Source organism: Coptis chinensis, chromosome 1 (assembly GCF_015680905.1).
Source record: "Coptis chinensis isolate HL-2020 chromosome 1, ASM1568090v1, whole genome shotgun sequence".
In the NCBI taxonomy this organism is placed as follows: Eukaryota; Viridiplantae; Streptophyta; class Magnoliopsida; order Ranunculales; family Ranunculaceae; genus Coptis; species Coptis chinensis.
The window spans coordinates 3,499,312-3,524,835 of NC_141456.1; the positions used below are offsets into that span (position 1 = coordinate 3,499,312).

The window sequence follows — 25,524 nt, forward strand, 5'->3', positions numbered from 1 at the left end:
AGGTTGTGAGGACAAGTGGTTCATTGATTTAGTCGTCCTGGCCACTGACACATTGCCTATAAATTTGCAAGCATTAACATAAAATTTGGCTATTATTTTGTTTGTTTTATTTAATTATTTATTTACATCATTTTTGCTATCTTATTCCTGTAAAATACTATAACTAAACCACCCCCACTCGAGGGTTATGCACTTCTGTTCAATTTTAGTGAGATGCTTTAGTCATTTAAATATTAAAACAAAACACTTGAAAGGGAGAAAAATATAAAGGATAAAAAAACAAAAAACAACACACGTGGCTTGCATTTTACAACAATTATAGGATGTAAATATAAAGACTTATTCCATAGCCTAAAATCACATGTTAATCAATATAAAAAACAAATTATACTATAACATATCTAAATCCATAGCGCTAACCAAACAAATCCTATAAGCAGCCGAGTGTTGTAGTTTTCGTGTTCATCCACAATGGATGGGAAAAACATTGATTGATAATAAAATTAAGGTTTGGGGTAGGGATCTCAACTTATATATATGTCTATTATAAGCCCATCATATCATACTAATAGAAATACGAGCTCTATCCATAGTTAAACTCATACTCACCTTATACACATGTCATGACCTGACAAATGTGATTTGAGACATATTAATAACTCGATCATGTTATTTTATGATCATCATTCATACATAGTTCAACAATTAATAATTGTGTAATGTATGTGATTTATGTAGATCCATCTTAACGTGGGAAATACGGACCCAAAGTCCCAAAGTCCAATGGGTAGATTCAGTTGAGCCCAAGCCCGGTTGTCTATAAAAGAAGGTCCAACCAGAAAATCAATTTCCACTTGTCATTTTTTTTTTTTTCTCATTTGAAAGAAACGAGTAAACGACTGCGACTTCCCTCCTTTTTTTTTCTTTCACTCAAGAGTTTCATATACCGTAACGTTTTAGATCAGATGATGAAGAAAGCAATGATGATGGAAAACTGTTTAGTTACTCAATCATCATCTGATTCCTCCAACGATTTCGCTGTAAGCGTTTTCTGATCTTTTGTTATTTTAAAACCCTATTTATTTATTTTTTTTGTCTGGGATTTTGTTAATGTGTTATTGATTGAACATGGATTAAAACTGATCTTTCATTTAAAATTTGGGACTCATTTGATATTTTTTTTTAATAATTAATTTAAGTTAGTTGCATCATCTTTCAGCTTCTATAAAATAGCACAAAAAGCTGGGAAAATCTACTAGATAGTTAGAGAGAGAATGGGTGGAGAAGAAGGCGCTATTACAGCACTTGGTTTACCACCTAAAGAGTTGCAATGCGTTCGTAACGATGGAAAAAGTGGCGGTGCAGAAGGTGGAAACTTGAAGACAATGCATACTGTCAACAACACGCCTACTTTGGCCGTCGTAGTGGTGGAAAGGGTAGTAAGAAAATTATAGGAACAGAAAATATGAAAAAAGAGAAAGAAAAGAAGAGTAATAATGTTGTGAAAGAAAAACAGGATGTGGATTTGGAAGAAGAAGAAGTCTTTCGGCCGTTTCGGGTGAAAAAGAGGCGGAGGAACATTTGTAATGTGGGAAAGGGTAGTAAGAAAATCATAGGAACAGAAACTATGAAAAAAGAGAAAGAAAAGAAGAGTAATAATGTTGTGAAAGAAAAACAGGATGTGGATTTGGAAGAAGAAGAAGAAGAAGAAGTCTTTCGGCCGTTTCGGGTGAAAAAGAGGCGGAGGAACATTTGTAATGTGGGAAAGGGTAGTAAGAAAATCATAGGAACAGAAACTATGAAAAAAGAGAAAGAAAAGAAGAGTAATAATGTTGTGAAAGAAAAACAGGATGTGGATTTGGAAGAAGAAGAAGAAGAAGAAGAAGTCTTTCGGGTGAAAAAGAGGCGGAGGAACATTTGTAATGTGGGAAAGGGTAGTAAGAAAATCATAGGAACAGAAACTATGAAAAAAGAGAAAGAAAAGAAGAGTAATAATGTTGTGAAAGAAAAACAGGATGTGGATTTGGAAGAAGAAGAAGAAGAAGAAGTCTTTTGGGTGAAAAAGAGGCGGAGGAACATTTGTAATGTGGATGGGGAGGAACCTTTATTTTCTCCAAAGTTTGATTCTCTACTTAAATTGATTCAAATTGAGGTTGAGAAACGTGATCTTCATGGTGCAAATGCTGTAGATATTGATTCTTTAACTAGGGTTTCAAGTAAGAAGAAATTGAGGGGTTCTAAAGGACGAGTAGCCAAGTGCACAGATGAATCAGAGAAATCAGACACTGAAAATGATTTGGCTGGTTCTAAGACTAATGATGAAAAAGTGGTGAAGAGGGACCAGGAATTAGTGGAGAAAGTGGAGCAGATAGAGGAGGAAAAATCTGATCTAGGTCGTGGCAGAAGATCGACTAGGTTTAAAAACAGTTTGAAGGAACCTACTCCATCGGGAGGTGTCACAAGGAAAAAACCAACTACTGTAAGTGTTTTCTGTTTCTACTTCATGTAGATTCTAAACTAATAATCTGTTTTCATCAATAAAATGTATCATGTCCTTTTCCTATTTTGTGTTTTGGATCGAATAAATTGTTGAACATAATATTTTTTTTGGGATGAATAGAAAGAGGATTATGGAGATTCTACTATGTGCCACCAATGTCAAAGAAATGATAAAGGGCCAGTTGTCCGATGCACGAAATGTAAAACAAAAAGATATTGCCATTCATGCTTAAAATGGTAAATCTTTTTGTGGTTGTTAAGTTCTCCTTTTTATGGTAATGAGATTTTGTGCTTTTTAAGTTTTTACTTGGATAACTGTTGTTTGATGAATTTGGGAACCTTTTTAATCCCGTGTTATTGCAAAATTTCAACCTTAAATTACGCAAGGAAAATCATTGCTAAGATATTGGAAACAATGAAGCTTATTCAGTTTCAGTTGAATATCATAAGTTTAACATCCCAAAACAATTGGAAAGAAGTATCTTCTAAGAGTAAGGCTTTCATTTACTCTTTCATGTTACATAAACTTAGAAAAACAATATCTGTGACATGTACATAATAGGAGAACAAGTGTAGGGCACTTTTTGATGGTCAAGTGGCTACTGATCAATCAAAAAGTAAGAAACAAATATTTAGTTATACTTCATCCTTTGTCCATGTGTTTCAATTTCAGACTAACTTCTGTAGCTGCAAAAAGAGTTCTATCTGAAAGTCTCTGTTTTTTATGGTTATGCTTTCTCTTCACTGTTATTGATTGTAGGTACCCACACCTGTCACACACGGAAGTTGCTGAGTCTTGTCCAGTTTGTCGTGGAAACTGCAATTGCAAACAATGCTTGCGTACACATGGAAATTATAAGGTTTTTTCGAGCATGCGTAATTTATTACTCTTAATCAATTTTCCCATTTTGACATTTTCTTCTTCATACTGCAGTAGTGATATCATGTACATTTCAAATGGTTTTTATTTCAGGAGAAACATAAGTCAGAAAGGAAGTTAAATAAAGATGGAGAACATAACTATTCCAAATACTTGGTGCATCTACTCCTTCCGGTCTTGAAACAAATTGATCAAGAACAAGTAATGGAAAAGGAGGTGGAAGCTAAGATTCAAGGTAACTCGCACAATATCTTACATAATTGATCAGTGTGGGACTAAATTTACTAACATGACCAAGTGTAACCGATACTTTAGCAAGCTTAAGTAGATCTTTTCCGTTGTTTAATATTATAGGTTTATAGCGTCTTTCCTTCTGTTTTGTTTATTCTTTTTCCGCTTCTGTATTCCGATTTTTCTTTTCCTTGTATCTGTATTTTGGGTTCCCTAGGAATGCCTTGTCTTTGCTTTGGGATTTTGACTTTTTTGGGTTCTTCTAGATCTGTGTTCTTAGGCTCGTGGTCTTTTGGTCCGAAAATTAGATCCTTACTAATTTTGAAGTTGTTGATGTAATTTTCATGATTATATCAATATAAAAAGTTTTATTGATAAACAAAAGGTTTATAACACAATTTTGCTGTTATCCTTTTGTTGTCGTTGTCGTTGTTAACTTGCAGTTCCTTTTTGGTAGGAATATCCTTGTCTGAGCTAGAGGTGCAACAGTCAGATTGTTCTGACGATAAGCGTGTTTACTGGTATGATTAGAAGCTAGCCTCAAACTTTAAAGTCTTTGCTTTTTCTTTTTCTTTTTGGTTGGTACATTGCTACATTTCGTTGACTAGTTTATGATATAAACCTTTTGTCTTTTCATGCACAGCAACAACTGCAAAACTTCTATTTGTGACTTCCACCGAAACTGTGCAAATTGTTCTTATCATCTTTGTCTTACTTGTTGTGTGGAGATACGTAATGGATGTCTTCGAGGAGGTGATTATTACCATGGTTTGCTTCAGAAAGAAAATGGGAGATTAGTGTCACGTGCGGATTGTAGAATTAGTTGTCTTCCAAAAGAAATAGGCGGTTTACCTGAGGAAGACCCTGCGAGTTCATGCACTGAGCCTAGTCCTAAAACTAAGGTGTCTACACCATCTGTTTGGAAAGTGGAGGAGAACAGTAGAATTCGTTGTCCTCCAAAAGATATAGGTGGTTGCGGCTCTAGCTTTCTGGAATTGAAGTGTATTTTCCCTCAGAATGGGGTTTCAGAGATGAAAATGAAAGCAGAGGAGATAGCTTTAAGACACAAACCACTTAGTGATGATGGAACTGCTACAGAGTGTTGCACCTGTTTCAACATGATTGATGAGATTGATTTGGCTAACAAAATGTTACGCAAAGCAGCTTTCCGAGAAGATTCAAATGACAACTATTTGTACTGCCCATCGGCTAATGATACCCAACACAGGGAATTGAATCATTTCCAGAAACACTGGATCAAGGGTGAGCCAGTTATTGTCCACGATGTTCTTGACTTTACATCTGGATTGAGCTGGGATCCAATGGTGATATGTCGTGCCATGCGCGAGAAGACAAATTCTAGAGTAATCAATCAGAAGAAGAAAAACAAAGTCATCGAGAGGTCCTCTTATTTGGAATTTACAGCTATTGATTGCCTCGATTGGTGTGAGGTTAGTCGAATTTTTGTGGACATTCCGTTATTTTCCAGTCGACATAGTGACTTGTTACTGATTCGTTTCACATATTCTCTTTCCGTATCTTGAATGTTGGTGGGCAGAATATATGCACTTATATTCAACCTTGTTACACACTACAGGGTCAAATAAAGATTAATGATTTTTTCAAAGGGTATTCCGAGGGTCGAGCACATGGAAATTTGTGGCCTAGGATGCTTAAGATAAAAGACTGGCCTCCATCTGGTCTCTTTGAGGAGCGTTTGGCACGCCATGCTGTGGAGTTCATTGGCGCATTGCCTTTTCAGGATTACACAAATCCCAAGGATGGATATTTTAACCTTGCTGTGAAACTGCCAAGAAAATCACTGAAACCAGATTTAGGGCCAAAGACATATATTGCGTACGGAATTGCTGAAGAGCTAGGTCGCGGGGACTCTGTAACAAAACTTCATTATGATATGTCTGATGTGGTATGCTGGACATTTTAACTCGCTTATTTTACAGTATTTGTTGGTAGCCTGAAAACAATTGCTAAATTATTTGCCAGTTACTGTGATTTTCCTTTTCTCTCTTTCCTGTTTTTCTTTCTGGCACACATGCGAGAGTTGGTGTGGTTAGAGGTGTTTATATTCGGGCAGGTTAGGTTGACACACGAAAATACGACCTAAGTCAACGGGGCCTACATGATGTCTTTGCCATTCTTATCCTTTTCGCCACTTGTCCTGAATTTATAATGTTTAGCAATCGTCTCTCAACAAAATTAGACATGCTCGGGCTACCAGATATTTGGTGGTGGTGATTTACTTGGTGGAGAGATCATATACACAAAACGTGCAGAAGATCATTCTTTTTATAGGTGGCATGTGAAAGTGTGTCATCTAGATTGTCGTATTTCCATTTGTCATAATAACTTAAATATGTATCACTTTAATGTACATCTCTAATTGACTTCTATACTCTGATTTTGTAAATGCATTGAAAAAAACATGCTCTTTTACTCGTAGACCGTCTTCTATGCTTGCATAAACTAAATGTGGTGCTTTCACTGGTAATACCTTTTAAAATGCTCTATCTTTTCTATTAATTTTCGCTTCTAACTCTTCCTGCATTCCTTTTGCAGGTTAATATTTTGACACATACCACAGAAGTTAATCTTACTGCTAATCAGCTTGATAGAATAGAAGAATTGAGAAAATGTAATCGTGAACAAGATCAAAGAGAACGCATGGTCCTGGAAGAATGTGTATCACCATCAGAGAAATGTCCTACCGGAGCTGTTAGAGCTGAGGCATCTATAATTAGTTTTCATAAGGAGGTGTTCCAGTCTCAGGGTTCAACATCAGAAAATGAGTTCTCTAGCTTAAAGGACCATCAGGACGTTGGAGAAGGAGTCAAAAGCATGACTGCGTCATACTCTGGAAGCAAGGCACATGTGCCCCAGACAGCAGAGGGGGGAGCAGTTTGGGATATTTTCCGCAGACAAGATGTTCCTAAGCTTAAGGATTACCTAACAAGACATTCTAGGGAATTCCGGCATACCTACTGTTCTCCTGTGGAGCAGGTAAAATTTTCATTTGGTTTAAGCTAAGTATACTTATTATAGTGCATCCCTGGAAACATTTTTAGAGTTAAAATAAGGAGACACTATATTATTAAAAGTATAGTGTCTATGCCTTGTGTCGAGTATTTGCAACCGAGATCTTGAAATAGAGTAGGAAGAGAACAAGGCGTAGAGAAGATATTTGGGTGGGTGATAGAGTCGTTTTCTTGTGATTTGCTTCTCCCTATATTTTTTTAAGTAAGAGAAGGTGTTGTCAATACTTTTTTCAAGAGGTTATGTCGTGGGATTTTGGATTCAGATATGTTGTAGTTGGATCTTTTTTTGGACGATGAAACCATGTGGTGGTAGTTGGAATATGATGGTGCTATGATTTGCACTTGAACTTTGTGGGTTTGTATCACTTAGTGCCTTGCTCAGGGAGGAAGATGTGAGATAAGAAAGGATGAGTTGACTAGTAGGTACCATCCTAGATGGGGTCTCCTAGTTTAATGCAGAAGGCTATTGGCCACATCCCTCATGGTTTCAGTATACTTTGTTTATTTTTTAATGAAATTTAATTTTATCGATTGGAAAGGTTGAAATTTCCTCGCAACCTCGTGTGAGACTGTTGTTGAAAAAAATGTCGGCGCTTGTCTGTCGTAAATTATGTTCCTTTCATGGCGCAATCATCAACTTGAAATATTTTCAAAAGTTATTATTCTTATTACTTATTCCTTTATTTATTTGTGTTGAAGTTATCTGTTACACTTTCTTTTATAGGTTTTTCATCCCATACATGATCAGACTTTCTACTTGACATCTGGGCATAAGAGGAACCTTAAAGAGGAGTACGGTCAGTATACGTCCATACTTGAATGACCTTTCTCCACTTTCCTTGCTTAGTGTAGTTAGGTTCTCTTTACCAGTGATAATACACAAAGACAGACACGCCATAGCACTTCCAAACAACACACAACACAGCTTACACATGCATGTTTTCTTGCCTTTGGGATGCCTTGTACCTAATTCATGTTTCTGAAATTCGTAATCATATGCATTTGGCATGCCTCATGACTTTGAGGCATTCCTTTATATGCACTAAGATGTTGAGTACTTCTCAAAAATGCAAATTTAGTAAGAATTTGTTGCGCAGAAAAAGTTATGGCGTTTCTTAGTTTCCAAGTATGTTTTATGTGGCACATGGTCATGTTCTCATTCCAGTATACATTTTCATTCCTCAATACATGCATAAAGCATTTTTCTTACTGTTCAGCAAATACGTGCCTACCCAATACCATTAGCTTAATGTCAAGTAAGATGTATATGGTCTCACGACCCCACATCTTTGAAGTATTTATATTTAAATAACTTCTACGTGTATTTTCTACTACTCTTGATGGTTTGGACAAACAACGCTGTGTTTTGTGTTCCCTCACTATAGTTTTGCTTCCTAATTACAGTCAGTAGGCAGTTCACACTTGTTTTGTATATGTAAATACGTTATTAGTTGGGTTGTTGGGTTGCAGGGATTGAACCATGGACATTTGTGCAGAAACTTGGAGAGGCTGTGTTCATTCCATCTGGTTGTCCTCATCAAGTTAGAAACCTGAAGGTGCGTTGCTGTCCTTTCTGGTTGGATTTTGTATCATTTGTATTTATTAGAAGCGGTGTGTGTTATCAGCGTTAGTCTGTTGGATCATTCTTTTTTGAATCTTTCTCCCTAATCGACTTAGGATAACTTCTTGATACCCAAATCATCACTGCTGTGTAGAAGTTTATGGCTGTAAGCGTTCTGAGTCTTGCGGAATAGTGCCTCTTAGGTTTCATTGAATAAGAAACGAGTGGACGGTTAGGTTTCGATTTCTAGAGTATGCTTGAGAGAGACCACTAACAAGAATTTTTGCTTCTAAGGAGAAAGAGAGGACTGGTAGACACATGTATTAGAGTAGTGGTATGTGTCTGGTGGTATAACAAATAAAGATGGCATGACTAGAACCGAGCCAGATTTCTTCTCTTGGTCTTCCACATAAGACAATTGCAATCGTTGGATTTCACAATCTAATGGTTATTGAGCACGTAAAAAAGTTTGTAAATACTAAAACACTTGTGACTTTGTGTGTAAACCCGATTTTGTGAGTAAACCGATCCCCTCCCTATATATATATGTAGGGCTGATTTTTTGTGGATATGACCTACCCACCACGGATATGTGGATGATCTCTCTTGTTGGGAGAGCATATTTAACAAAAAGCAGTCCTTCATTCCTTGTGTAGGTCCACTTTTGGGGTGGCTAGGTACCCTGTATTGCAGATGACCTAAAATGCCTTTGACAACAACCTGAAACTATTGCCACTCGAATTGGATTCTTTTCCTCTTTCATGTTCTCTTCCTTGTTTCTTTCCACGTTGCCCATAAATCTTCTAAGTTGATTCATTCGCCTGTCTTGCTGTGTTCTATCAAAATCAGATCAGTGTTCTGCTTAAACACAATACTTTTCTGTGTTAAAGAGTGTCAAACTTCATTACTGTTTGTAAAAACTTTTGAATTTTCTAAAATACATCTCCATATTTTCTTGTGGATGATGCTGTCTTCTTCCATGTTAATGTTTATATATGGGTGAAATGCTCTTTGTTTAGATGCCAGTTGAAATGAGAAGATGACTAAAGAAGAATGTGACCTCCATTATTGTATGCTGCATTTCATGGATTTGTTGTATTGAAGCTACACTGTGCTGTTTTGCAGTCATGTATAAAGGTTGCGATTAACTTTGTTTCACCTGAAAATGTCAACGAATGCATCAATTTGGCTCAGGAGTTTCGTAAACTTCCCCAAAATCATATGGCAAAGCAAGACACACTAGAGGTAACGTCTTCTCTGTTAAGCTGTTTATGTATCATGTATCTGCCATTTGTAAATTGGGTGTCCTTGTTTCTTGCAACCATCTCCACGCTGAACCGTTGTTTCCAATTGCTTTTTATGCATCTAATGCAATCACTTTCTTAGATTGCGTTCTACCTCAAGGGTGTGCACAAATGTGATAGTTGATTCCCTCACTTGAATTCTGAGATTTGTACTTTTTGTATATGGTTAAGAACTTAAGATGACATACACAAAACCATTTTTTTTTTTTTCTTCTTCTTACAACTGAGGGAGAGCTTGTTGTTAGTTTTTGTTGGGTTGGTTTCGACTTCAGCATGCATGTGTTGTATGACTTATGTCGCTACAGTTTGTATCATTTGTCTTGATTGCTAAAGTCTATATGCTTTTGATTATCTAGAGTGTGCTCATTACTATGTGTCTGAACCATAGGTGGCTTTTAATACGGTCTCAACTGGCTTAACATCTGCCATTTTGTGTTTTAGGTAAAGAAAATGATTCTTCACACAATCAGCGAAGTTGTTGACAAACTGGACCAGCTTACCAAGTGAGTAAGTTTTGTTAGTCCTAGTAACTTTCTATTTTACACCTTTTTTTTAAAAGGAATTCCTACTCGTTCTTATTAAATTTTTTGCTCACATTTCCTTGTTTGATAGGGATATGATTGGGTGACAACAAGGCAAAAACATCTGCTTCCTAACAAAGTTCTTATCGTTTTATTGGTAAAGGTCATTAATGCCTTATGAGTTATGACTGCTATAAGAGATTGTTGCAGATGATATCTGGATAGATCTGAGTAGTAAGGTTGTCTTTCCAAGAAATGTTGACATTTAAGAGAATGAACTTGGTATCATGATCGGGTGAGACTTGTGAGTTTTAGTATCTCAACATCCAACTAAATGATCTACTTCATTGAGTTCATTCACATCTTATATATGCTGATGGGTTATTTTAAAGGAATGGATGACGTGTATATTTTTAGAATGTGCTGGTAATTGATGTCAGTTGACCTCAGTTAAAGGCTTGGGTACTCTAAAGGTTTCGTGATTGTAGTTGATTATGTGTTCAGGTTTTAGGGTGCCAAGGAAGACCAGAAACTTGTGCTGATTTGAAGGACTTCTGCTGAGAGTGCTTGTAGAGCTATGAGATAGTTTCATTTGGATTAACAGACTGATTGTGTGTAGATTTGTATACACTATTTGGATTAACAGGTGATTGTGTGTAGATTTGTATACACTGTTATTCATTTAAAGGAAACAAAATAAATATAGTGAAGCTGTTTTGGCTTGTTGAAATTGTAAAATAAATTCCACAATTTAAACTTGTGAAAGGGTCACGTCTCTCTTGGAGAGGTAGCACGTAATGTAGTTCTATTTCTTGTATAAAATCAGTCACAGGACTACAAGAATGCTAAGAAAATCATGTAGTAGATGGAAATTATATCTAACGACGAAACCTCGTGTGGTAAATTTTTATATCTAACGACGGCGTAGGAAATAACTCTCGTGTGGTAAAATTGGTTGCTTGGGAAACCCGGACCGCCTGAAAATTCACACTAGCTTAAGAGAAACGCAAGAGCCCAAGCCCAATGGTCTATAAAAGAAGGTCCAACCAATAAACCCATAATCAAATCGCCTTGGGCCTTTGTTGGTTCCAAGCCCAATGGTGTCTATTTTTATTTTTTTGAAATAAAAAACTGCAATTCCCTCCTTTTATTTTTCTAATTCAGATCATGAAGAAAGAAAGGATGAATTATTTAGTTACCCAATAACCCAATCATCATCTGATTCCCAAAACGACTCTTTCTTCTATTTTGAAAGATAAACGAAACTCTAATTTTTTTTTAAATGTGTTATTGGTTTGAGCATAGGTTAATAGATTTTTGAAATTATGTATCATCAATAAAATGGAGCACAAGAAAATTGGATTTCAAAAGCCTCCTGATTCTTGGAGAAAGATAGAATGAGTGGAGAAGAAGGTGTTGTTATAGCAACAACACCACCATAGACTCGAGTATGGATGTTTGAAAATCTACTACAAACTTTTCAAAAGCTCCATGTATAGCACGATTTACATTTGCCATAGTAACGAAATCTCTCATATTTGAGTCCGAGGAACGTGATTCGGCATTATCGTGATGGACCATCAAACTTTGGCTCGATACCAATTGATGAAGCGGAAGCAATTCAAAAGTAAAAGATACTATAAAATTTAATAAAATGTTTTATATATTGAATAATCGAATGAAGGGTTAAGTAGTATTACCCCCACTAGATGAGCCAATTAGGATTTCCCCGGTTATATGGAAAATTTATCCCCTAGATGGGTGGGAAATCAGGGTCTCTCTCTCAATAGTCAATAGTCAATACACAAAAAAAAAAAACACGGTCAACTTAATTTGATTTTTTATTTTTGGGGTAATACTATTTAACCCTCAAATTCTAAATATATTTACTATCTATATACTAAAACAGATACCTCTATGAAAGATTTTTCTATTTTCTATTTGACACTCTAATATGAGAGATATCATTTTTTCTTTCCTATGTAACATTATAATATGAAAGATAGTATTTTCTAATATCCTACAATCCCACATACATAAAAAAAAATTTAGAGATTTTGAGTGTATTTATAATTCTTATATTTTGAAAGTTTGAGTTTATTTTCAATTCCTATATATTTGATCAAATACAAAAAATTGCTAAAAAAGTAGTGATTTGAAAGGAAAGAAAATAAATAGATAGGAACTTACTATTAATACACTCATGACCCAACAATACAATTATTCCTTTCCATAGCTTTTGAACAAACATGATTATTTCTTTCCTAGTTTTAATTTCCTTTTCCCAGTTTACCAAACACATACCATTTAAAATTATTTCCTTTCCATTCCATTTCCATACCAATTTTATTTCCTTTCGTTTCCAGTTAAAATTTAACAAACACACCCATAATAGAGGACGGCAAAGTAGAGTTAGCCGCACTGGTTGTGCAGAGAGAGAGAGAAAATGAGTGAAGAGAAAGGAGGAGGAGAACCACCTAAAGATTTGAGGTGTGGTCATAACGACGGGAAAGGGTGGCAGTGCAAAAGGTGGAAGTTCGAAGACGAACAACATTGTCAACAGCACCACAAGACCAGAAGTAATACTAATAATATCAAGGACGAAGAAATTATAGAAAGAGTACTCGAATACAAGAGTAACAATAAAATCACGGAGAAACAAGTAGAAGAAGAAATTATGGGTTCTAGATGGGGGTTGAGGCCGAGAAAAGAAATCAATTTTGCCAAAATAGCAGACGATGATGAAGAAGAAGATGATGACCAACCGTTTTTTGTCAAAAGGAGTCGGAAGAATGTTGGGAAGAAGAGAAATAAGGATGGGCAAGCGGGAAAGCATGTAAAGGTTGATTCTTTGGTGAAAACAGATCAAATTCAGGCTGATATGGATGGTGCAATGGGGTTAAAGGCCAAGAATAAAGAAGAAGGCCAACCGTTTCGTGTAAAAAGGAGGCGGATGAATGTTGGGAAGAAGAGAAATAAGGATGGGCAAGCGGGAAAGCTTGTAAAGGTTGATTCTTGCGTGTTCCAGCAAATTAAAATCACTGTTCTGCTTATAAGTTATACTTTTCCATGTGAAAGAATGTCAAAAAGCATTATTTTTTGTAAAAACCTTTTCAGTTTTCTAACTTACAACTCCACATCTACTTTTGGACGAGTGACGACGCTTTCTTCTTCCATGCTAATTGCATATGTTTGGGGAAATTGATGCAGATAAGAAGAATGTGATGTCCCGTTATTGTAATCTGCATTTTCATTGATTTGCTGTATTGAAACTTAACCATTCTTTTTTGCAGTCATGTATGAAGGTTGCAATTAACTTTGTTTCTCCTGAAAATGTCAATGAATGCATCAGTTTGGCTCAGGAATTTCGTAAACTCCCCCAAAATCATAGGGCAAAGCAAGACAAACTGGAGGTAATACCTATTCTGATCAAGTGTTTATGCACCAAATACCTGCCATATGTAAATTGGTTATCCTTGTTTCTTGCAATCATCTTCCAATTGCTTTTTATGTATTTATAACAATTGATTTCTTGGATTGGATTTACCTTAAGGTTGTGCACTAAAATGAGACCCTCGCCTGAAATCCTGGATGGTTTTTACTTTCATGTGTGGTATATAGATGACCTATTTACATGCACAAGCATTTTCAATTTATTTATATATTTAATTTTTTAGTTATTTATGTTTTACTACTGAAAGAAAGCTTGTGGTTGGGTCTTGTTGAGCCGGATTGAAATTCAACATGCATGTGTTGTAGGTAAAGAAAATGATTCTTCACACATTCTTTTATTTTTCTGATATTTTAAAATAATATATATGTTAACGCTCATTCTTTTCTAGGTGTTGTGGAGTGATGGTGTGGAGATTTCTGAATCTCAAGAAAGCGAAGCTAGTGCTGCTAGCGAGGGGGTCAAGGTGCCGATTTTAGATATTTGCTCTGTGTATGGCTTTGTGTTATGGCTTGTCATGGTTCTTACTATTTGCTCTGTAGGTTGCTTCTCGTGAAAGTGGGGCAAAAGTGCCAGATGACGAGTGTATGGAGATGGCAGAGTCTTCTGAGCCAAGTGATGCAGATGCTATGCAAAAGGCGCCATTTAATGCTGATTTTGGTGTGTTTGATACTAGCTTTAGTGCCTCCAAAGGAGATGTGGTCTTGGAGAAATTGATCGTCGAGGGTGTTACAGACACTCACTCTGGTTCTATTGAAGTTTCTGGTATCGTCATTGCACCAGAGTATCGAATATTATATGATAATCTGTGTAAGAAGTTTGGCCGTATAGATGTTGATACTAAGGTTCCCTATTTGCGCCAGACTTATGCTGCACTTACCCATGGTCTCTTGAGGGGCATTAGTGTGATGATGTCTGCTGACAAGTCTGACCTTTCACTGGTAGCAGTTGATGAGTGGATAAATATTGTTGAATTTGCTAAGTCTGCGCGGTTTAATGTAGAGTGGTTGTCTTCTCCATTGTTAAAGATGCGTGAATTTGTAACTGGAGGCAGAATGGAATTGTGTCCAAAGGGGGAGGCCTTGGCAACAGCTATAGGGACCGAAGCGGAGGTTACAAGGCAATTGGCGCAAGCTAGGAAAATTGTTAGCGATTTGGAAAACCAACCTTATTCTGCTGAAGCTAGTAGGAAGTCTTTGGAGTTGGAGGTGGCGGATCTGTGAGGCAAGGGATGCCATTTAAACTTTTTACTGAATTTGTTGTGAAAGCAAGTGCTATTGGTGCACTGTTGTCGCTATGTTTATGTTTGTCTTTGTATTATACTTTGAAAGTTTACTTTTGCTTTGCTCCAGCCAATGTGCTTGGGCAGTTTGTTTTCTCTGTTCATGTATGTGTAGGACTCCAGTTTGTTATTACTAGTATACTTACTAGTATACTGCGTGTCAGTGGGGAGTGAGCGGAGCTGCAGCGGAGAGAGAGAGTTGGGTGATGCGGGGGGAGAGAGATAGATGGGTGAAAGAGAAAAATATTTGGGCAAAAAAAAAAAGAGAGAAAATGAGGACAGACAGACAGAAACCAACCAAGTTGGTTTTTGTCTCGCATAGCCCCCTCTTCTCCCAAAATCGTTCGCTCCGCTCACTCGATTATTGTTCAAATTTCGTGTATTGAGAACTCAACTGTAGAGAGGTAGCATTGGCACTTCACAAAACTACAAGAGTAGAATCTGAAGTGGCATGTGTTTGAAATAAAGAACCGATCTTTATCTATCACTGGGGTCTGGTTTTGAAAGTTTTGATTTGGGAAAACCGGATAAGGTAGAACATGAAGACAAAATCTGTGGATGGTTCAATAAACAAAAGCTATGACCCGACACCTACTCTCTCTCCCTCTCTGCTTTGATTCTACGCAGCAGTACCATTTCAGAGTCTATCTATTATTATATTAAATTGCTATAAAACTAAAAAGGAAAACCTTTGGCGGGACTCAAAAAATTGGATTTCAAAACCCACTTGTTTTCTTTTCTTTATATATATAATATAATATATATACAGAGACAGAGTTGAAATTTTGAGAGCCCCACTGGTTGTGCAGAGAGAGAGAGAAAAATGAATGGAGAGAAAGGAGGAGGAGAACCACCTGGTATCCCTCCTAAAGATTTGAGGTGTGGTCATAAAGACGGGAAAGGGTTGCAGTGCAAAAGGTGGAAGCTGGAAGACAAACAATATTGTCAACAGCACCACATGACCAGAAGTAATAGTAATAATAAGGACGAAGAAATTATAGAAAGAGTACTCGATGGCAAGAGTAACAATAAAATCACGGAGAAACAAGTAGAAGAAGAAGAAGAAGAAATTATGGGTTCTAGACGGGGGTTGAGGCCGAGAAAAGAAATGAATTTTGCCAAAATAGCAAACGATGATGAAGACGAAGATGATGACCAACCGTTTTGTGTCAAAAGGAGGCGGAAGAATGTTGGGAAGAAGAGAAATAAGGATGGGCAAGCGGGAAAGCATGTAAAGGTTGATTCTTTGGTGAAACAGATCAAATTCAGGCTGATACTGATGGTGCAATGGGGTTAAAGGCCAAGAATAAAGAAAAGGGGGTGGCTGTGAAGGAGGGAAAAGGTCAAATTAAGGATGGTGCAAATGTAGTGAAGGATGGTTCTTTAAATAAGAAGAAGCAGAATGATGTCAAGGCTAAGAATAAAGAAAAGGAGGAAATAACTGCTGAAGATGTTGATTTAAAAAGAATTGGTTTGAAGAATAAGATGAAGAACAAAGAGGATGACAAGGCTTTGAAGGTGAAGAGTGAGCCAACAAAAATAATGAGGAAGAATAACGATGATTTGCAGATGAAGGATAATGAGGAAGACAAGGCTTTGAAGGTGAGGAGTCGGCAAATAAGTGATATTGATGCTTCTTTGAATAAGGCTTTGGAAGAAGAAGAATCTGGTTCTAAGAGGAAACCCAGAGCAGCGAAAGCCAAGCGTGTGTTGTATGAGGAACCTAACTCTTCAGAGGAGACAAATGGTGATACTGCTAAGACTTCAAGGGCTTCGAAAAAACGAGTACCTAAGCGCAAAGCTGAATCTGAGAAATCAGACTGTTTAGAGGACACTGAAAGTGATTTGCCTGGTTCTAAGACTAATGATAACAAACTGGTGAAGAGAGAACAGGAATTAGTGGAGAGATCAGAGCAGAGGGAGGAGTGGGAAACTGAACTTGGTCGTGGGAAAAGGGCGACTAGGGTAACACATGCCTTAAAAGAATCTAAACCTTTGGAAGGTATCATGAGGAAAAAACCAGCTACTGTAAGTGTTTTCTGTTTCTACTTCATGTAGATTCTAAACATTTATTCTGTTTTCATCAATAAAACATTTATTATTATTATTATTATTATTATTAAAATGTCTAAATTGTTGAAGTTAATATTCATTTTGGGGTTGATCAGAAAGAGGATTATGGAGATTCCACGATGTGCCACCAATGTCAGAGGAATGATAAAGGGCCAGTTGTCCGGTGCACGAAATGTAAATCGAAAAGATATTGCCATAAATGCTTAAACTGGTAATTTGTTTTATGGTTGTTAACTGCTCTTCATAATGGCAATGCGCTTTTTTCGGTTTCTTTGTTTTTATATGGCTGAACGTTGCTTGATGAGCTTTGGTTATTGCACAATATGAAATTTAACCTACTAGGATGTGTAGCTGAATCATTTTTTCTTTGTCTATTGTTACTCTGTTTGCATGTATATGATATTTTTTGAACAAATTTCAGTAATTTTTAAACAAATTTGAGGATTACGCCTCGACCATCAGGAGGCATATGCTTGAATTTTGATTATAATGAAGCTTATTCAGGTGTACTGAATTTCGTAAGTTTTCCAACCGAGGAAAAATGTAAAAGGGAGAGTATCTTTTAAGAATCTAAGATTAAGTCTTCATATTGGCTTTGTGTTGGGAGGATCTTGATTTGGATACTGGGGAGGAAACGGGGAGACTCATAACAAATATATGCAATTTTAACAGAGAGATGTCTAATGTAATGGAGTAAGGAAGAGTCCAACAACATTTTAGATTGCATTTTCTAAGAACGTTCTAGTCACTACATACTGGTTGATTTCTGCAGGCTGCAGCACATTTAAACAATCTAAGGCTCGTAGGCTGGTATTATTAAATGAAACTGCATGAAAGTTTAGAACAAAGAAGATTTAGGAAATATTTCTAGTGCGCCACTTCCTTATCCACTATCAGAAATCTTTATTTCATTGCAAATAGCTAAAATTTTAATACAACATTTAGTTATGGTTTATACTTTGTCTCATGTGTTTTAATTTCATCACTCCTGTAGCTTCAAAAAGAGTTATATATGGAAATTTATTTTTCGAATGCTTATTTTTTATCTTAACTTCTATGGATTTACAGGTATCCACATCTGTCACACACGGAAGTTGCGGAGTCTTGCCCAGTTTGTCGTGGAAACTGCAATTGCAAACAATGCTTGCGTTCTAATAAGGTCTGTAACCGCCCACGAAAGTTATTACTCTCAATTGATATTGCCATTTTTCCTCCTTAATCATCTAGATTCAAACGATTTTATTGTAGGAGAAAACTAAAATGGAAAGGAAGTTAAGTGACAAGGAAGAAATTAACTATTCCAAATACTTGGTGCATCTACTCCTTCCGGTCTTGAAACAAATTGATGAAGAACAAGTGATGGAAAAGGAGGTGGAAGCTAAGATTCGAGGTAATTCCTTGTCTTTGCTTTCGTTTTTCTTTGACTTTTTTGGTTCCTTTTTGCTGGGTGTACTTGGTCTTTTGGTCTGACAGTATTAGTTTTTTGCCAACTTTGGAGGTGTTCATGTAATGTCAACAATTATATCAACGTAGAAACTTTTATCGATAAAAAGAGAGATTTATAGCACATTTTTCCTGTTTTCCATCTCTCTCTCTCTCTCTCTCTCTCTCTCTATTACAATCGAATTATATCTTGGCACACATACATACAATCTGATTGTGAGATGCCCGAGCACCCATATTATCATTATTTGACTATTAAATTGAAGCTCCTTTCTGTTAGGAATACCCTTGTCTGAGCTAAAGGTTCAAAAGTCAGATTGTTCCAATGATGAGCGCCTGTACTGGTATATTTCGTCCTTGGCTGTCTTTCTCTCTCTCTAGTTCGTAAATTGCTATAGTCTGTTGACTAGCTGATGTTGTAACTCTTCATCTTTGCATGTGCAGCAACAATTGTAAAACTTCTATTTGTGACTTCCACCGGAACTGTCCAAATTGTTTTTATGATCTGTGTCTTACCTGCTGTTCGGAGTTTCGTAATGGTTGCCTTCAAACAGGCGAAGATGATATTACAGTGGAATATAAATTTAGGGGGTTGAAGTATTACCATGGTGGACCAGAGGAAGAACCTCGGAATATATGTGTTGATCCTAGTCCAAAAACTATGAGTATCCCACTGTCTGAGGTGGAAGTGGAGGGAAATGGTAGAATACCTTTTCCTCCAAAAGAAATAGGTGGTTTGTTGGAGGAAAAACCTTTGAGCTCATGTGCTGAGCCTATTCCTGAAACGAACATGAGACCACTTTCTGATGTGGAAGTGGAGGAGAACGGTGGAATTCCTTTGTCAAAAGTAATTGGTGGTTTGCCGGAGGAAGAACCATCAAGCTCATGTGCTGAGCCTAGTCCTGTAACTAACGTGAGACCACTATCTGATTGGAAAGCGGAGGAAAACGGTAGAATTCCTTGTCCTCCAAAAGAAATAGGTGGTTGTGGCTCTTGCTTTCTGGAATTGAAGAGTTTATTCTGTCAGAACTGGGTTTCAGATTTGAAAAAGAAAGCAGAGGAGATAGCTTTAAAGCACAAACCACTTAAGGATCTTAAAACTTCTGCAGAATGTTGCACCTGTTTCGACTTGGTCGATGAGATTGATTTGGCAAACAAGAACTTATGCAAAGCTGCTTTTCGAGAAGATTCAAATGACAACTATCTGTACTGCCCATCGGCTAAAGATATCCAACATAGTGAATTGAATCATTTTCAGAAGCACTGGATCAAGGGTGAGCCAGTTATTGTCCAAGATGTGCTTGACTTTACAACTGGATTGAGCTGGGATCCAATGGTGATTTGTCGTGCCATGCGCGAGAAAGTAAATTCTAGAATAATCAATCAGAAGAAGAAAAAAAAAATCATCGAGGGTTCCTCTTATTTGGAAATTACGGCTATTGATTGCCTGGATTGGTGTGAGGTAAGTACAGCTTTTGTGGAGGTTTCTTTATTTCCCAGTGGACGTAGTGACTAGTTACCGACACTTGTCGCATTTTCTGTTTCCGTATCTTGAATTGATGGGCACACTATTTACGCTGATATATATAACCTTGTTACACACTACAGGGTGAAATCAAGATAATGGATTTTTTCACTGGGTATTCAGCTGGTCGAGCACACGAAAATTTGTGGCCTAGGATGCTTAAGCTAAAAGACTGGCCTCCATCTAATCTCTTTGAGGAGCGGTTGGCACGCCATGCTGTGGAGTTCATAGGCGCCTTGCCTTTTCAGGATTACACAAATCCCAAGGATGGGTTTCTTAACCTTGCTGTGAAACTGCCGGAAAATTCACTGAAACCAGATTTAGGGCCAAAGACATATATTGCGTATGGAATTGCTGAAGAGCTAGGCCGTGGGGATTCTGTTACAAAGCTTCATTGTGATATGTCTGATGCGGTAGGCTAGTTCCCAGTGATCTTCTTATGTGTACCATAGTATGCTTGACCTTTTAATACACTTATTTACAGGATTTGCTGCTAGCCCAAACACAATTGTTAAATCATCTGCCAGTTAATACTGTAATTTCCTTTTTCTGTTTTCCGGTTTTCTTTCTGGTGTATGCCAGATTTGGTGCGGTTAGAGGCTTAGAGGTTTGTATATACTTTTGTCTGGTCATTTGGACACACGGAAGTTTGATTCATTAAATGACAAAACTTAACGGGGCCTACATTGGGAGGAGTTTAGTGCTGTTTTCTGGTGGGGATGATCTCACAAAAAAATCACCTCATTCCAAATTTTGCAGACCTTGTGAAAAACTGTTTTCAACACTATGACTTATCTAACAGTTAAAGTTTTTGATACTTCAATTTGCTCTTGACATGGTTAGACATGCTTGATGTAGCTAAAATTTTCTGATGATGAGTTACTTGGTGGTGAGAACATAAACACAAAAAATCAGCTCGCAATTCTTTTTCCATGTGGACACGTGAACATGTGTTATTTAGAATCTCGTATTTCCTTGTGCGATAATAACCTGAGTATATAACTGTATATCATTTTAATGTACATCTCGTAATGTATTCTATACATCCTTGAGTAGAAATACTGTTCTACTTGTACACCGTCTTCTAGGTTTGCTTAAGCTAAATGTCATGCTTAAGTTCTCTGATAATACCTTTAAAATGCTTTATCATATCTTAAATCTCCAATTTAAACTCTTTCTGCTTTGCTTTTCAGGTCAATATTTTGACACATACCAAAGAAGTTAAACCTACGCCGGCGCAGCTTAAGGAGATAAAAACATTGAGAGAGCAGCACAATGAACAAAATCAAAGAGAAGGCATGGTCCTTGAAGTAGATGTATCACCATTGGAAAAATGTCCTACTGGAGTTGTTAGAGCTGAGGCCTCTATAATCTGTTCTCTGAAGGAGGTGTTCCTGTCTCAAGGTTCAACATCAGAAAATGAGTTCTCTAGCTTAAAGGACCATCAGGTTGACATCAGAGAAGAAGAAATTGTTAAAGAAGAACTTGTATGCAAAGGCGTTGCAGAAAGAAAGAAGAGGGACAGATCACCTAGAGGAAGATGTTCTAGGAAATCATCGATGAATGTCTCTCTTAGAAAATCCCTTAATGATGGAGAAACCAGAAATGATGAAGAACATATGGATATTGATGGAGAGAAATCCGATTCCATTTCGTCTGATACAGAACCTTTCAGTGCAGCGCCTAAAATGGATCTTCCAAAAGAAGTAAATGGATTATCTAGTTCCTCACAGGGAGTGGGAGCTCATGCTGGTGCCATGGCAGAGGCGAGTGGTTGTGGAGGTGTGCCTGTAGTTTCTGGAAACAAGGCAGAGACACCCCAGACAGCAGATGGAGGAGCTCTCTGGGATATCTTCCGCAGACAAGATGTTCCTAAGCTTAAGGAATACCTAAAAAGACATTCAAGGGAGTTTAGGCATACCTACTGTGCTCCTGTGGAGCAGGTAAATATTGTATTTGTTTTAAACTAATTGTAGTGCATCCTTTAAAATATTTTCGTAGAGTCGGTATTATGAAAATATTGTCTTACGGTGCATTTGATTCCCACTCATTTATAGGCTAAATTCCTACTGGTTAGTTCATTTTGTTGGAACTTTTCCCCCTCAGTTTGATCCCTAATTACCCATTAAAATGGAAGTTTCCTATGGGAAATTGTTCCCACAAATCAAACTCACCCTTAGTATTATGAATTCAGGCATACCTACTTAGTGCCTCGCTAATGGAGCAAGAGGTGGGATGGGAAATGATGAGTTTACTAAAGGGTATCATCCTAGTTGGGATCTCTTCGTTTTTATGCAGATTTTGATTGACGTTGCTAGTTTACTTATCACTAAATTGTCTAACACTTTATTTTTGCAGTGCACGTGATGCTAAATAAAGTTACTATGGCTGTTTTGCTTGCTCATTTTCGAGTTTAGAGATAGGGGGAACTGTATAATTAATCTTATTCTGTTGATTTGGGTAAATATTGTTGATGTTGAGAAAACGTGTCAATGCTTCTCGTAAATTATTGTCTATTTATGGCAACCGTCAATTTAAACTATTTTCAAATCTTCATTCTCTTGTTACATATTTCTTTATTTAATTTGTGTTAACGCTATTACACTTTTTTTTAGGTTTCTCATCCCATACACGATCAGACATTCTACTTGACTTCGGAGCATAAGAGGAAGCTTAAAGAGGAATATGGTCAGCTTATACCCAAACTTGAATGACCTTTCTTTTGTTCCATTTTCAGTGTAGTTAGGTTCTTTTACAACTAATACAGAAAGACACAGAGCACATACACAGCACCACATGCATGAAACACATGCAGCACAAACACCAAGATGATTAAGTAGTTCCCAAAAATATGAATTGTATTAAAAGCTGGTTGAGGATAGAAACTTTGGCTTTTTTAAATTTACAAGTAAGTTTTCTGTGGGACATGTTCGCTTTCTCATACCTTAATACATGTGTATAGCATTTTTTGTTACTTTTTAATTAACCATCATGTCATCTATCCAAGCCATAAGTTTCATGTCAAGTGAGATGGATATGGTCTTCACAACTGCACATCTTTGAGGATAGATCTTTGAATAACTTCCCCACACTTTTGCATATATGTAAACCGAGTATTTTTTCTTGTTTGCTAGTGTCCCTACATTATTAGTTGTGTTGTTTGCAGGAATTGAGCCATGGACATTTGTGCAACAACTTGGCGAGGCAGTTTTTATTCCATCTGGTTGTCCTCATCAAGTTAGAAACCTGAAGGTACGTTGGCCATCCTTTCTGGTTGGATTCCATTTCATTTCTTTTATATTAGAATGACTCTGTTATCAGTGGTAGTCTGTTGGAGCTTTCATTTTTGAATCTTTCTTGACAAACAACTTCGGATTACTTCTTGTTACAATGATCATCACTACTGTGTACATGTCCATGTCAGCAAGTGTTCTGTGTTCTGCGGAGTAGTGCCTCTGAGGTCTCATTAGTAAGAAAAGAGTGAAGTTCAGGTACCAATTTCTGGCGCGCATAGTGGCAATCAATTTATAATAGAAATGAAATCTATGAGGCATTATGTTGGTTAATGTAGAGGAAGAAAGAACATGATCATATATTCAATGTAGCAATGATTTGGATGCTGAAATGGATGAGTGGTATGAATAGGAATGATAGAATTAGGGTTTGTTGCATTTGGAAGGTTTACCAGTATTCTCAGAAGTCGATGGAGATGGTTGAGCAAGTGCAACATTTGGTATTTCCTATTAGTAGGGTCACTAGGGTGGCTCATAATAAACTTGGAAACATGATTAAACTAGGAAAAGATGTTAAGTTATGGAAAGCAAGATGTGCTCCAAATATGACAGGAACTGGGTGGTGAGATTTGATATGAAGGAACATACTGGTTACTTACTATGGTTTTGTACAAAGGTGAATGGTGGTAGAAGATTTATCGGGCAGAAATTATTTGGGGTATCCTCTAAGTTGCTAACTCGTTGTGGGGGCACCGAGATTAATGTTTGAAATTCTTGTCCATTCTGCTTTTGTTTAATCCTTGTGTTGTCACTTGTCAGGGATGAGCGTCAAGCTCTATGGTTTCATGTGACGCTTTGGCACCGCCTTGGAATTGCCTTTGACAACAACCTGCATCTATTTTCACTGAACTTGGATAGATTTCCTCTTTATCGTTCTACCCCTTTTTTTTTTTCACATTTTCCCAAATGTACGAGGCTGATTTATTATCCCGTTTTTGGTGTTCCAGCGAAATAAGATCACTGTTCTGCATGTAGATGTGACTTTTTATGTTTAAAACTATCAAAATGCATTATTTTTTTGCTGCAAACTTTTGAATTTTCTAAAATACAACTTCATCCGGTTTTGGATGATGATACTTCTGAAATCTTAATGTAAATAATTGGGTGAGAATGTTTTGTTTACATGCAAATGAAAAGAAGAGAAGAATAAGATGTTAATAAGATGTTCTGCTAATGTAATAGCATTTTCATGGATTTGTTGTATTAAAGCTCTGCCTTGCTATTTTGCAGTCATGTATAAAGGTTGCAATTGACTTTGTTTCTCCTGAAAATGTCAACGAGTGCATCAGTTTGGCTCAGGAATTTCGTGAACTTCCCAAAAGTCATAGGGCAAAGGAAGACAAACTAGAGGTAACTTGTACACTCTTTAAACTGTTAATGTACCAAATATCTGCCATATATGAATTGGGTAGCCTTGTTTCTTGCAATCTCCAGAGTCCAGGCTTTAACTGTTTTTTCCATTCTTTAAATTGCTTTTTATCTATTTAGAGCAGTTGCTTTTTAGGGTTGTTGACAAACGTGAAACTCGCTTGAAATCCCACATAGTTTTACCAACAAAAAAAGTGTGATGAAAACTCTTAGAGGTTTGTATTTTCCATCTACATGGTATATAGATAACGTGCAGTTGTGCACAAACATCTTCCAATTTATTTTTTTACAAACAAAAGCATGTGGTTGGAGCTGCTTGGACTTAAACAAACATGTGTTGTATGACTTGTGTCATTGTAGTCTGTATTGTTTAATCTTGAATGCTACAGTTGTATGTTTTTTATTTTCACTAGTTTATTCGTTACTGTTGTGACTGCATCATAGATTCATAGCTGACACTTATTACTGTCTCAATTCTCAACTGGCTTAACGTCTTCCATTTTGTGTGTTAGGTAAAGAAAATGATTCTTTACACAATCAACAAAGCTGTAGAAATGTTTGAGTAGCTTACCAGGTGAGGATTTTTGTTAGTATTTATATGATTCTTTAGTATTTATTTGATTTTTGTTAGCTGACACTTGTTTGAATACGATCCTTGATGGTAGGAACTGTGCTTTCCTTCTAGGTCCACTGACCAAGATGAAGAGATTGAAGTCAAAATGGCTTTTTATGGTGTTTCCCTTTGATGTAACATAGTTTTTAAGGCACAGTTGTGAATTTTGGTAACTTATATGCTGTATCAACCATACAAATGCTGTAACCCGAAATATATTTTCCTCCAAGTAATTGTAAGCACTGTCGAGGTATGACTTTTATTGATGTCTTGCTTTTTGGTTCTGGAATTAGGTCTAAACTGTGTGGCTCACTGGCTCTCCTGATTTGATTTTCATCTTTAACAGTGAGAAACGCACTCTAATCGTTATCCACTCTCTTCCAACTAGATATTGTTTGGATTTCCCTAGTTGCATTGCGGAGTAACC

The 25,524-nt window shown here is 36.9% G+C and overlaps 3 protein-coding genes across 19 annotated transcripts; all 3 read left to right on the forward strand.

Moving 5' to 3' along the window:
- Positions 1-850: 850 nt before the first annotated feature.
- LOC147521387 (lysine-specific demethylase JMJ26-like) lies at positions 851-10,771 on the forward strand. Of its 14 annotated transcripts, none has more exons than XR_015196872.1 (15): positions 1,211-2,479; positions 2,621-2,736; positions 3,260-3,359; positions 3,473-3,614; positions 4,068-4,131; positions 4,254-5,061; positions 5,208-5,537; positions 6,188-6,628; positions 7,388-7,460; positions 8,134-8,219; positions 9,350-9,469; positions 9,970-10,035; positions 10,141-10,206; positions 10,302-10,344; positions 10,554-10,771. XR_015196872.1 is itself a non-coding variant. In XM_086562803.1 (14 exons), exons 2-14 carry the CDS (start codon positions 1,466-1,468, stop codon positions 10,154-10,156), a joined length of 3,372 nt encoding a protein of 1,123 aa, XP_086418929.1. In that variant the 5' UTR covers positions 851-1,040; positions 1,220-1,465; the 3' UTR covers positions 10,157-10,771. The 14 variants fall into 14 exon arrangements, 3 of the variants coding, with proteins under 3 accessions (XP_086418929.1, XP_086419178.1, XP_086419041.1); XR_015196839.1 differs by having other exon boundaries at positions 9,970-10,031; positions 10,302-10,353; XR_015196848.1 differs by having other exon boundaries at positions 9,970-10,031.
- Positions 10,772-12,271: 1,500 nt separating this feature from the next.
- LOC147521388 (uncharacterized) lies at positions 12,272-14,884 on the forward strand. Of its 2 annotated transcripts, XM_086563198.1 has the most exons (4): positions 12,272-13,056; positions 13,343-13,462; positions 13,892-13,966; positions 14,043-14,884. In XM_086563198.1, exons 1-4 carry the CDS (start codon positions 12,496-12,498, stop codon positions 14,721-14,723), a joined length of 1,437 nt encoding a protein of 478 aa, XP_086419324.1. In that variant the 5' UTR covers positions 12,272-12,495; the 3' UTR covers positions 14,724-14,884. The 2 variants fall into 2 exon arrangements, with proteins under 2 accessions (XP_086419324.1, XP_086419350.1); XM_086563224.1 differs by lacking the exon at positions 13,892-13,966 and having other exon boundaries at positions 12,420-13,056.
- Positions 14,885-15,214: 330 nt separating this feature from the next.
- On the forward strand, positions 15,215-25,381 carry LOC147521389 (lysine-specific demethylase JMJ26-like). 3 transcript variants are annotated; one of them, XM_086562722.1, is made up of 14 exons: positions 15,215-15,788; positions 15,844-16,810; positions 16,951-17,066; positions 17,924-18,014; positions 18,104-18,245; positions 18,579-18,642; positions 18,743-19,760; positions 19,907-20,236; positions 21,017-21,766; positions 22,439-22,511; positions 22,990-23,075; positions 24,347-24,466; positions 24,997-25,058; positions 25,150-25,381. In XM_086562722.1, exons 2-13 carry the CDS (start codon positions 16,070-16,072, stop codon positions 25,048-25,050), a joined length of 3,585 nt encoding a protein of 1,194 aa, XP_086418848.1. In that variant the 5' UTR covers positions 15,215-15,788; positions 15,844-16,069; the 3' UTR covers positions 25,051-25,058; positions 25,150-25,381. The 3 variants fall into 3 exon arrangements, with proteins under 3 accessions (XP_086418848.1, XP_086418819.1, XP_086418877.1); XM_086562693.1 differs by having other exon boundaries at positions 15,247-16,810; XM_086562751.1 differs by having other exon boundaries at positions 15,311-16,810; positions 25,170-25,381.
- The last annotated feature ends 143 nt before the right edge of the window (positions 25,382-25,524 follow it).

Coding starts and splice junctions, on each gene's coding strand:
- LOC147521387 (XM_086562803.1), top strand. CDS start 1,466: ATGAAAAAAGAGAAAGAAAAGAAGAGTAATAATGTTGTGAAAGAAAAA. Junction 4,132..4,253: donor GACGATAAGCGTGTTTACTG/GTATGATTAGAA, acceptor TTTCATGCACAG/CAACAACTGCAAAACTTCTA. Junction 5,062..5,207: donor ATTGCCTCGATTGGTGTGAG/GTTAGTCGAATT, acceptor TACACACTACAG/GGTCAAATAAAGATTAATGA.
- LOC147521388 (XM_086563198.1), top strand. CDS start 12,496: ATGAGTGAAGAGAAAGGAGGAGGAGAACCACCTAAAGATTTGAGGTGT. Junction 13,463..13,891: donor CAAAGCAAGACAAACTGGAG/GTAATACCTATT, acceptor ATTCTTTTCTAG/GTGTTGTGGAGTGATGGTGT. Junction 13,967..14,042: donor CTGCTAGCGAGGGGGTCAAG/GTGCCGATTTTA, acceptor TTTGCTCTGTAG/GTTGCTTCTCGTGAAAGTGG.
- LOC147521389 (XM_086562722.1), top strand. CDS start 16,070: ATGGGGTTAAAGGCCAAGAATAAAGAAAAGGGGGTGGCTGTGAAGGAG. Junction 19,761..19,906: donor ATTGCCTGGATTGGTGTGAG/GTAAGTACAGCT, acceptor TACACACTACAG/GGTGAAATCAAGATAATGGA. Junction 22,512..22,989: donor GAAGCTTAAAGAGGAATATG/GTCAGCTTATAC, acceptor TGTTGTTTGCAG/GAATTGAGCCATGGACATTT.